Consider the following 12,140-nt stretch of genomic DNA (forward strand, 5'->3'; position numbering starts at 1 on the left):
ATATCAGGTTACGTCATTATCCAATTCCTGAAATTTTGGTCGAATGAAATCTGGAAGTAGATCCAAAACTAGGCACAATGGTCAAGAGCGGGTCAATATGTTAGATTGAATTTTATGTAGCCCCTGAAAAGTGGAAATGTACTCCCGGGGTATACGTACCCCAGTTTGGGAACCCCTGCGTTAGGCTAACCAGTAGCTCAGCAAGAACCTACAATATTTATAGCACTCACACCCCCTTTGTCATTGGTTACCATAAACCAGTTATTTCACGGCCAATCCATCAAATTTAAGAAGATAAAATGACTTTTAAGAGCTGTAAAATTGCCTGATTCTATTCATGCAGAAAGCATAGTATGAAAACGGGATAAAATGTCAACATTTATCTTAATATCAGAGATATTTGCTTCGGCTGTAATTAACTAGTGTACGTTTGTTAGTTCAGTATACTCAGTCGGGCATGATAATAGGGTATATCTGAGATACAAAGACATACCTTGGTGCTACTATAATGTGAAACATACAGGGTGCCTATAAAGTGTTAGAATTTTTTAATAATTGGAAAGGAAATTTATCGATACCATATACTGTTTTGGCCATCACAGATGAAATAAATGAAGTAAAATACAATTAATGATTAAACGAGAATATCGGTCGGAGACCGAAGACTTATCGATCGAAAATGCGGATTCGATTCATGACTCTGCGTGTCCCATAACTAATTAATTAATAACTCGCTAATTATACAACATAATTCATCCAAAATAAATAGGCTTCTGGTCCGAGATATGATGAATGCACATGCAAAATTTGGAACAGATTCAACCACGCCTTCGTGAGATATCGCGTGCATCTAACAGACACCAAACAGACAAATACCTATCAACATACTTACTGATTAAAATCGATAAGTAATGATTAAAAAACAACAAACCTGGTTAAGATATAATATTGAGAAATGACTTTTTTAAAAAAAAATTGAAATTGTAAAGGGACTCAATGTACACCCTGTTTATCAACCTAGTACTACATCGTGCGATCTATCTCAGGCTATTACACTGGTTCTCAACCAGTGGGCCATGGCCGGCCACAGGAACATTTTCAGGTGAACCACAGACCTATTAGAAATTGCTAGAGTTGTTGATAAAGTTAGTTGAATTTGATGGTAGTAGCAATGAATGATGCAGTTTTTTGTTACAGGGGGGTAGTTTCCACCTAATTATTATTGAATTGAAATTGTTTATTCTCGCAGGAAGAGTTATGTTTTTTTTTTTAAGTTTTTCTCACCCCCATGAAAATGTTAGTTGGCCACAGAATATTTATGCAACGAAAATGGGCCACAAGAGAAAAAAGATTGATAACCACTGGACTAGTACTATAGTGTGAAAGGTCTACTGTTGCATTTTTCATTTCTTTGGATACCCCTATTTCTATAAAAATAATTTAGCGAACAAAACCTAACTTGCACAAGTTCTAATTCCTCAGACCACACCTGGGTAGGTAACACATGGCACTTGATCATGCGACCATGTTTTCTGATTGAATAAGGATCCACTTTCAGGGATGATTTTTGTCGCCTTAGGGGAGAATTTTGAATTTTACCTTGTATTTGCCATAGTATTACTTATATTTTTAATTCACTGTTTATTAAGCCATATCTAGTTTTGTCTGAACGAGTTAGACTTTGATCTAATGAAAGCTTACAAATATACTTTCTATTTCGTGGAAATAGATTATGTTATTCTTATTAATATTCTTTAGTTCTTTGTTATTACCATAATAATATATGCACACATAATAAATCACTTAACACATGGAAAAGTTAGAACGCTACCTCCGCATGACAATAGCTAACAATCCATTAAAATTTGAATAAATGAAGTACTTTTCATGTATAGTGAGGGAGAGATAAAAAGGTACAAAATTGCCGAAAGGGAGGAATTTAACTAAATAGTTTGGAAACCACTGCCTTAGCTTATAGCGACTGCAGTACACCAATAACATTATGTCTGAATATCTGATATATAAAAAAGTTTACAACCTTTATGAAATGTTTCATATTTTTTTGTCTAAAAGTCTGAACAAGACCCATTTTAGTTTAAAATATTCAATAACATGATATTTGAAAATAAGGATAACAAATTTCAGACTAGTCTATCTAAGCCTAGCAGCTTATTCAAGACTAATTTTAGATTACTCTAACTGAGCTAATATTCAGCGAAAGACAAAATGATCATTACCGTAAATCACTTGATTTACAATTCATGTGTAAATCAAGTGATTTAATGATCATTTTGTCTTCAAAAATATTGAAAAATGATGAGCAAATACGACCTTGCATATCATTAAAAATCTGTGGTTTCTTGTGCAGGGCTTTGTTTAGAGCAAAAGTCCTGAATAAACCATGTATAAATAAAATAGTCAACATACCTTCCATGAGCATTGCAGTCATAGAACGTCGCCACTGTTGAAACAATATCTGTAGTTCCATCGTATCGGATACTGACAGTAACATTCACATAATCTGACAAAATAAAACTTGGATGACATGATGATTTCAAGACACGAGGACAAATGGTTAGAAAATGCTTGGAAACAATTTTGTTTCGTAATATTACATAGAAATAGTTGCTCTTTATTAAACTGGTATCTAATCATAGTCAAAATGGAAAAAAATATGAAAAGATAAATTTAGTTCACAATATTTCATGACAGACCTTAATAATTTATCCAATGATTGATCCACAAACCCTGCAGAGAGCTTTAAAAAATAAAAATTGTTGGGAAAAAACAACATAACCCACCTTCTCCAAGAATATTCGCAGGTAATCTATCACTAGGCGGCGCTTTGCAATGTATTCTCTCGTGATCTATTGCGTAAACAATCACAGGAGAAGAATAATCATCGTTGAATACACATTGGTATTTGTTTGGAGTTCCCTGAGGACTTGCAGGCAGAAGAGACACCTGAAAGAATTAGCATAGAATATTGTTAAGTCTGGAGTGAAAAAATAAATCAACATAATATCACTATCTATATCAGGGATGAGCACGGTTTTTAGATCAGGGGCCAAAAATTTTGCCCACCTGGACTGACGGGCCATGTAAGTACGACGCAAAAAGTACATTTTATGAACAGTGTTACAAAAACAACACTGGAAAACAATAAACCTTGTGCCAAAACTAATTTTATTCGCAATGTCAAGAAATTCTTTGAGCTATTTTTAACTAAAATATCAAAATTTGGTTTCAGTTTGGTTGTGGCAGGATAAGGCGGGCCAGATTTAATTATCTAGCGGGCCGCATTTGGCACGCGGGTCGTACTTTGCCCATGTCTGACTTATATAAAGGCTGTATGTAGTCCAACTTTTATATCACATAAATAGCAAAGAATATTCATGTAAGGGGGGGTCTTAGGGGGGAACCTAACAGGAAAAATATTGAGAACCCCTGGTATATACCTATTGAAGTGACTCTCTCCTCCGAGTGATATAGAAAAATTCGAAACACACAATCAAAATGAACTTATTATTTTCAAATTTTAAAAAATGCCTCTGAGAAGCACAGAATAACATTCTTCTCTAGAGAATACACAAATGCATGTCTCAACCTCTCGGGAATAAATGCATCAAAAAGATCTGCAGTACCATATGTTGAACAGTTGTTTTTTTGACCAAGAAACACAACTCCTTGGCAAACTCGAAAGAATGTGGAAATTTGAATATGGTTGATGAATATACAACAGCATATGAGATATGACATTATTTCTAATTGAAACTTAGTTTTAAATTTCTTTATTTCACACAACTTCACTCTTTGGAAACAATAGACACGTAAAAGTATCACAAGTATAAGTTTATTTCGACTCCATAATCAGCATAACAATAAAATGATTGATAAATACAAATATAAACTGATTATGAAATCAGGAGAGTAAACAAATTCCTAGACAAGGTTCAAAACAAACAAAACATATATAAGATGGAAGGTTTTGCCAAGAATACATAGAGAGTGTCTATCTATATTTCATTGGAAAAACTAAAATACTTTTGATGAAGTGTAAGGTTTAAGTAGTCTATTTATTCGGCGTTGTGACTTGTGATAATTTGGGTGTGTCTAATCGTCCCAAATGTTCATTTCAATTCTTCAACATTTTTCAGAAACTAACAAAATCCAAGAAGTATGTGTACCAATATGGTGGTAACTGATTTTGTTCGCCTACTTTACATTCAAATTGTGTAAAGGGACTGAAACCTATGGACAGGGGGTATTTTCACTTGGCTAACACAGACAGTCCCGAACTCTTAATATAACTAAAATAAGGAAAGCCGGTATAACATATTGGCCTAACCCTAGCCTGGTACACATACTACAAAAGTACCTTTCTCATTATCAGAATAAGTTTCAATAAGCAGGTAGGTAAGTGAGTGTTAATTATTAGTCATTCCTGGTCTTGAGTTCAGAATCTTTTTTTATTCTGTTTATGTTAAGCATGCTTTAGTTCTCTTTTTACAATTAGTATTTTGACTTTAGGTGTGTTTAACTGTCCCAAATGTTCAATTCCTTTTTAAACTTTTCTCAGAAAGTAACAAAATTTAACACAACATACCTTGGTCTCAACATTTCCTTGCAGAGTTCTTTCCAATGGTTCGGGCACAGAAGCCTCGATGCATTCCTCAGAAAAAGGCTTCAACCAACTGTCCTGACAATTGTATGACTTTGGCATGCATCTAGAAAAAAAAAAAAAAACTTGAAATAGTAAACGAGCTACTCCTAGAGATGAATAAACTGCTATTTTAGAATACTTGAATCACATCCCCTCCGATTCTTATGGGACAAGTGGTTCCCAACCTGTCTACCCGGTGGACCAGTAAAATCCAATAAACTGACTTCGCAGACTGGTGACAGAACATTGAAATGAATGAAACAGATTTTGAATCCAATTCTGTATATCGTTTTTATAATTTCAGTCCAATGTTATTAAAATATTACAAGTTTCTCCATTAATAATTCAAAATTAAAAAAGCATGGAAAAGAGAAAATAACATGTATACATGTAGAGAGTCTCATCTTATTGAGAGAATCATTAAGAATAGTGGTCATCTCTCTTGCTATAGCATCATTACATGAAGTGTGCACACACAGATGCATCAAAGTAATAGCATATCGTTCCGCAGAAAATCCAGAAGACAAAACGTTACAGAAATATTTATGTGTTACTCTTGAATCACTTAGGATAGTTATCTTCAATCTTGTTACAGCATCCTCGCATTATATGCATACGGATCCACAAGCACAAAGCATAGAAGAATGATAAGTAGTTGGGCCCACAGAAATTAAACCATTAGCGATAGCAAAAATAATTTGATTTTTACACTTTAATGATCACAATATATTTAACCTTCCCAACCAGAAAGCATTTCATAAGCTCTTACTTGCTCTGAAGTATGCACCATCCACAATATGGATCTTTAGCAGCCAGGCATTGTGAGCATGTTGTATGCCGCTCACAAACTGAAACTCTCATGTGTGATACCTGTGAAGTAAAACAATGTAATACATGTGATGTACCTTCAATGACGAGGGTCGTATTCAGAGTTTAGCGAATTTTTACTGGAATTGTATTTTCAAGCTCCCCTGAGTTGAGTGTGGAAAATCTGGATTATCAGAGTAAGGAAACAAAAGCATGTACACAAACTCAAAAAGTAATAAACGCGCTAAACATTCTTGAAAATATATTAAAGAAGGTTTTCATATCTCGAAGTTGGGATTCTGTGCTAGATGGGGAAAAATCTGAGTGTTGAGAAGGGCCACACTTAATTGCTTTGCGGGCCGGGTGTTGCACACCCTTGATCTAGAACAGTGCTCTTCAAGCTTTTCGTTATTGTGGAACCCCTGATATAATTTTTCAATTTTTATGGAAACCCCAATTAACAAAATTAAAATACAACACAAAATACTCGTAACACGAAATATTTTTAATTCAAATATTTCTACTTCAACAGCGAAACAGAAAGAAGGTAACAAGCGCGAAATTCAATGACTAGGTTGTTCTTGCATTTCTTTTGCAATCTTCTTGAATTCTCATACTCATGTCTATAATCTTTAAACAACTTTGCAACGACGCATCAACATGCTGAAGCAAGAAATGATTCCCATTAAAAAAAAGCGGAATACCTAAGGAACCCTATAAACTGACGGAACCCCACTGCATGTATTGCGTAACCCTAAGGTTCCGCGAAACCCCTGTTGAAGAGCACTGATCTAAGATGGATGATAGTCAATACAAGGGATAGTAAACAGGTTAGATATAGAGATGGAAATAAATTCAGAATAAATTACTAGTCCAAAATATTCCAGAATACTTTTATCAAATCAAAAAAGGTTTGCATATCGCAAAGATTTCAGTATAGAAATTGGGTATAGGGATATTCAGAGTTTACAATGTTTTCAACTCAGAGTCAGGGGCCAAACTCCAATCTCGGCCCTCATATTTAATGATCTAAAAAATTATTCTAGTGAAGGTAACTGTTGATAGGTTACAGCTTCCTCCACAATCCAAAACCACAAATCCAGATTAAAAATTGATTAACTACTCCCATATCAGACCCAATAGTAATCTTTGGCAATCTAATAGTACTCCATATAAATCGAGCCATTTTTTTGCCTCCTCTACTTTCAAAGCAGATAGGCCTACATATTATTCATCTCAATTCTATACAAATAAAAATACAACATACCGAAAAATTTGTCATCACATATAGGTGCGGTATTGGTAATGATGAATCATCATCGAGAATAAGATCCGATAGAACAGGTTGCCCGACATTTATTGTGTTGTAATTATTCTTGTGATTTATATCCAGCTGTTGAAAGATGAAAACTTAAAATACTATGAAATAAATATTTAAACTGAATTATTCGACATCTGAAATAAAGAGTAAAAATGGTACTATATTATAAAGAATATTAGCAATACCACAGCGGATACAAAGCAAAATATCTCCCCAAAAATGGCAAAATTCTTCTCTGGTGAAAAATTTATCCCCCAGTTAGGAAACATTGGTCTAATCCAGGACTGGACCTCCTGAAGTATGCGCTCCAAGATGGCGCACAAGCTGAACTCAGGTTGTGTACCAGGTTAGGGTTCAGGTTGTGCGACATCTTGGTGCGCATACTTCAGGAGTACCCCAGGACTTCCTAAACTTTTAGGCCTGCGACCTCTTCCAATATATTACATTTTTCCGCTACCCTTGTTCACATTTGAAATGATAAACAGTTTGAAATATGCAAGCGCACCGCTCCTCTGATCCTATATATTCTCTCGAAATCATGCAATTTATGCTTTGCACTAGTTTCAATAATATGAATCAAAAGTTTAATAAAGTACAATAGATATAATATAGTACTATGTGTAAAATTGGCCTCTAAAAATTATTGCCCCCTTGTGGGGTCGCAAACCCCAGTTTGAGGAGACCTACCTTGAACACATGGAATAAACGAAAGATATTCAACTAGCCCTTCCAAACATACCTCTATAATTTCTCCGCCTTGAGTCCCGATGAAAGCAACATTTATTCCACCATCTGTTAAATCTACAGTCAGAGCAGAAAAGTTCACTCCTTGATGATGATAAGACCAGATTCCTGTTACTTCTGGTATTCGTGTGATTTGTGATGGAAGATAAGTTGCCCCGCAACGAAACTGAAATATCATGAATTTTGATCAGGATAATTTATTATGAAATTTTAAAGTAGCGGTTGAAAACCACTGTTTTAAAAAATATTTTTTTTTTTATAAATTATGAAACAGAATAAAATTGATAATTCAAAAATAGAATACTCAGCTTGACAAAATGTATTTAAATCAAATTTACAAAACGAAACAAAACGTCACCCACCTTTCCTTTTTCAAATGAAAAGTCGGGATAATATTCAAGTTTTGGAGCAGAATCCGTCCTAAAAATTAGGTTATCCAAAGTTTGATCTTCGCTCATCCAATACTAAAAAATATGAATGAAAATATTTTACCATTAAAAACGGAATATTTAAACTACAATCTATCAAAAAAAGAAAGTAAAATATGTAAACCAAGTCTGGGCGACCATCCGCTAAACAAGGTTTACGAATTGTGTCTCTGTATGTAACTGTGTCTCTCAAAAACGCAATAGGAAAATCTTGTAAACACTCGACACATGATCAGAAACATTCTATCGACGCACGATCGAATGAATATCGCTGTGATACAAAACTCCAAAATGAAAAACAAACCCAATAAAGCTCACAGAAATTTTTGAAATGAAAAAATTATTAGCCTTTCAGCGACAACAACAATTATCTACCACTGAAAATTTCAGAGCAAATACTCCAGCAGTTAATGATATAAGTGATTTTATCACAACAACAAGAAGTGTAATACTAACAACATCAACATAATAACAAAACAATACATAGGTCCACTTTGTCTCCAACAAGGTAAAGATCCATAATATATGTAGACCTAACAAATGTGATAAACTTGTTTTGAAGCACATAAATGACCCAAGCAGCACTGAATGTCTGATATATCCAGTATTTATTGCACATTAATTTTAATAGACTTAATCATTTTATGAATTTGGGAAGATAAGACAAAATCAACTTTTGGGACAACTGTGGTCATCAGATTTAAAATTCGCTGATTGGTCATTGCTAGGGAAATAAACAAGGAAATTGATGCTCGGGAAAAACATACATATAATGAAGAAATAAGACTTACATTGGCACTGCATTCCTGCTTTGTTGAAGTAGCAATCTCTGGACCACCCGACTCCGTTCTGTTTCCCTTGTATTTATAGCAAGCAATGATCGTCTCATCAAATGCTGCATTCAAATCTTTCAATGTGTACATACAGAGAGAAGATCTGGTCCCTGAAACATGTTTCAAAGAAATTGAGTTATAACTTAAAAAAAAGTTACAAAACTGAGGAATCTCAGTCCCACAACAAATGCTTGTCAGTGCATAACTCTATATCCCAATTTAAAATTCAGAACTTGGAAGGTTAATTGAGCATGTTATCCTACCTGATTTACCAAAGTGTTACAAGTTATATTGAGCTCACCATTTTTATACATCACATGCAAAACTCCGTCTTCCAACCCATTTACAGCAAAATCAGTTGTTCCTGCTTTCTTCTGATAAAATGCACCAACCAGTTCATCGTTGTGTCGACAAGCTGATAGTCCCATCTCGCATTTTAATGACATTTCAATATACGAGTAAAAATAAATATCTTTTTTGCAGACTCTGGAGATTATTGTTTTCTGAGAAAACACAAAAATAAAATAGAAATAAAAGTTAAATTTTAACACATAAAATCTGCTATCAGTTGGGGTTATAAATATGTTAATGTTAATCCTAAAAACTACAAGTCCTTTCTCTTTGCTTCTGAACTGTGAATTTGTAAACATACAGGGTGTCAATAAAGTTTCTTTACAATTCAAATTTGCTATGAAGTCAGTTCTCAATATATCTAACCAGATTTGTTGATATTATTCAGTAATTGTATTGAATTGTTTTGAAGTAAAGTATTTTTACTTCATTCAATACATCTGTGAGGGTCAAAACAATATGTGGTATCGATAAATTCATTAAGCAATTTTTAAATGGACACACTATAATAATGGAAGGATGCTAAAGCAAAGACAAAGATGGCTTTTTAAAAAAAAACAAGGAGACTGCAGATTCTCAGAAGCCTTATATATGAGAATACATTAGAGTTAGTGTGAAGCAACATACTTGGATCAATCAAGTAAAAGGGTTTAGCAATTTTCAAAGTTTCTGGAATGCGAGGTCTCAAGCCAAGTAATAAAAAGCTGAAAAATTTACTAATGGAAGAGTTGAATGCAAACACTGAACAATGTGAGTTAACTAATCACAAGCATACTTGATGGAAATTGACTAAAAGTGATTAATAATTAACAGACTACCAATGTAATTGTTGTAAAAAGGTCAAGAAGATTTATTTACTATTCCAAATTCATTACGATAAAAGTGTTTCGAACACAGAATTATACTGATAAGGATGTGATATTGCGGTACAGAGAAATGAAGGTATATTTGTAATGGTTTTAATTTTTTTATTTTGAATCAAAATTGAATGAAGTAGATCAAAATTACACATTTTATAATAAAATATTCCAATTTTTCCTAAAATTTTAAATTTATCGTATTGAATATACCGGAAACTATTTTGACTGTGTTCAAACATTCAATTGTAACATGTGGTTGTTACCATGTAAGTGTATAAAAGAAGAAGATCAAGATTAGGAATTTAAGATCATAATTTTTACAAAATTACCATTACTGGCACGAATGTTCAACCCTAAATCTCTACAGTATAAATAGCATATTATTTTTATTTAAACACAATATTGATAGGATTCAATATTTAAAAATGTGAGTATACTATAACATAGTCTCTCTCTGAAAGTCAAAAGTATTTCTCACCTTTATTTGTCCTTCAATCTTCTGAAACAAGAAATAAACGAATCCATCTTCTCCATCAGTTTGAAATCCATATTTGAAATATTTCTTGAAATTTTTTTCCTGAATTGCAGCGTATGATTTTTTATCGTGGACTGCCCACAAGAATAACTTGTTTTCACGATCTGGATCAACATGTAAACTTCTTTTAGAAATGGCACCGACTTCTTCTATTCTGTAATATTGATAAAGAATTTTATGGACAAGCAATTTTGTTTATTGGCAAAAATGGTTCTCCAACTCCTATAATTCATGTTACCAGGGGCGCCACTAAAATTTTAAGAGAGGTTCCAAAATCACAAATTGAAAATACCCATAAAACGGCTTCTGAAACAGTCATCATGGTCACGTCACTCGTTAAAACAGACAATTTTTCAGTTGATAATGATATTTCAGTTGCGTGAATTACCGGTATTCAATCCATGGGGGATAAGAGCATTTAGCCGTCTTCTATAAATATTTAGTTTAGCTTTAAAAGTGATTCCTTCAATTATTTTATGTGTCATGTTTAATAATGAAAAGCCAACAAATGCAACCAAAGGAATATATTTATTACAGTGAAGACCTAACTAAATCACAGCCAATTCACATAGATTAAAAATGATATCTTATGTCATGTTATGGGTTGTTGTAAAACTTTTTATTGTCAGCTACAATTCTAGATGCCGTCAAAGATTACATGTCAGTTCATAAAATGTGGGTTGTCAGGAATCTTGAGTCTATAAAAAGCTTTGCAAGCTTCAAAAAATTGATATGTTTGATACAGAAAAATGTTTTGTTTTTTAACATTTTAAAAGGAAGTCAGAACATGTCAGTTCATAAAATGTGGGTTGTCAGGAATCTTGAGTCTATAAAAAAGGGTTTCAAGCATTTTTTTTTTTAACATTTTAAAAGGAAGGGGAGTTTCCGACCCAGAAAACCAAGCCCCTGGAAATGCCCAATAAAATAAAATTAGTCCTACATAAAGTTCTTCATACCTGTAGCTGCTTTTATAATTGACAACTGTTGTTGCAACATAAAGTATTGGATTAAAAACAGTTGGTCCTTCAGCTATTACACCAAACGTTGTGCAATCCTCATCGATACATGAAACGTAGTCTTTAATAGTAAATATATAATTACAATCCTCCACACTGCAGCTTCTGTCGGATACAACTTTGGATATGTCATTGAGGGAACGTGCCTCGCAGATACCCTGAAAAATTTTGATTGAAAATTATTAGTTCATAAACATACTATAAAACAGTAGTTCTTTAACGGTGTGGGTGCCCCTACACTTGGGGGGGGGGGAATGGCGAAAACAATTTTTAAAGGGGGCATGGAGCTAATCAAAAATAAAAATTGTTTTGATTTGATCTTGTCCATCTTATTTTGAATATTTACATTCCTTTTTTTTGGATGAAACTATCTGTTATTTGTAGCTTATTGTTAGCTAGATATTTTTGAGGTAGGGCGCTTGACTTGGGGGGGATTGATAAGCTTGAAAACCACTGTTCTAAAATTTGACTGGAGCAGTGTTGTTGAGGTGTTCATATTTTAAAACAATTGCAATATAAGTCTGAAAGTCTGAAATTGATGATCTAAAATATCCACGAGGATTGACACAGCCAGGGAGAGTT

The 12,140-nt window shown here is 33.6% G+C and overlaps 1 protein-coding gene across 2 annotated transcripts in view; it reads right to left on the bottom strand.

The window, feature by feature from the left end:
- The window catches only part of LOC120327594 (plexin-B2-like), a 51,187-nt gene that overhangs the window by 35,775 nt on the left and 3,272 nt on the right, over positions 1 to 12,140 (bottom strand). For both annotated transcript variants that reach the window (XM_078114842.1, XM_078114843.1), the window contains exons 3-13: positions 11,499 to 11,716; positions 10,486 to 10,696; positions 9,098 to 9,299; positions 8,755 to 8,906; positions 7,898 to 7,999; positions 7,531 to 7,701; positions 6,738 to 6,863; positions 5,433 to 5,533; positions 4,607 to 4,727; positions 2,802 to 2,964; positions 2,428 to 2,521 (exon numbers count right to left, since the gene is read on the bottom strand). In XM_078114842.1, coding sequence (XP_077970968.1) covers positions 2,428 to 2,521; positions 2,802 to 2,964; positions 4,607 to 4,727; positions 5,433 to 5,533; positions 6,738 to 6,863; positions 7,531 to 7,701; positions 7,898 to 7,999; positions 8,755 to 8,906; positions 9,098 to 9,299; positions 10,486 to 10,696; positions 11,499 to 11,716 — 1,661 coding nt within the window. The remainder of the gene's footprint in view (positions 1 to 2,427; positions 2,522 to 2,801; positions 2,965 to 4,606; positions 4,728 to 5,432; positions 5,534 to 6,737; positions 6,864 to 7,530; positions 7,702 to 7,897; positions 8,000 to 8,754; positions 8,907 to 9,097; positions 9,300 to 10,485; positions 10,697 to 11,498; positions 11,717 to 12,140) is intronic.

Source organism: Styela clava, chromosome 7 (assembly GCF_964204865.1).
Source record: "Styela clava chromosome 7, kaStyClav1.hap1.2, whole genome shotgun sequence".
Classification (NCBI taxonomy): domain Eukaryota; kingdom Metazoa; phylum Chordata; class Ascidiacea; order Stolidobranchia; family Styelidae; genus Styela; species Styela clava.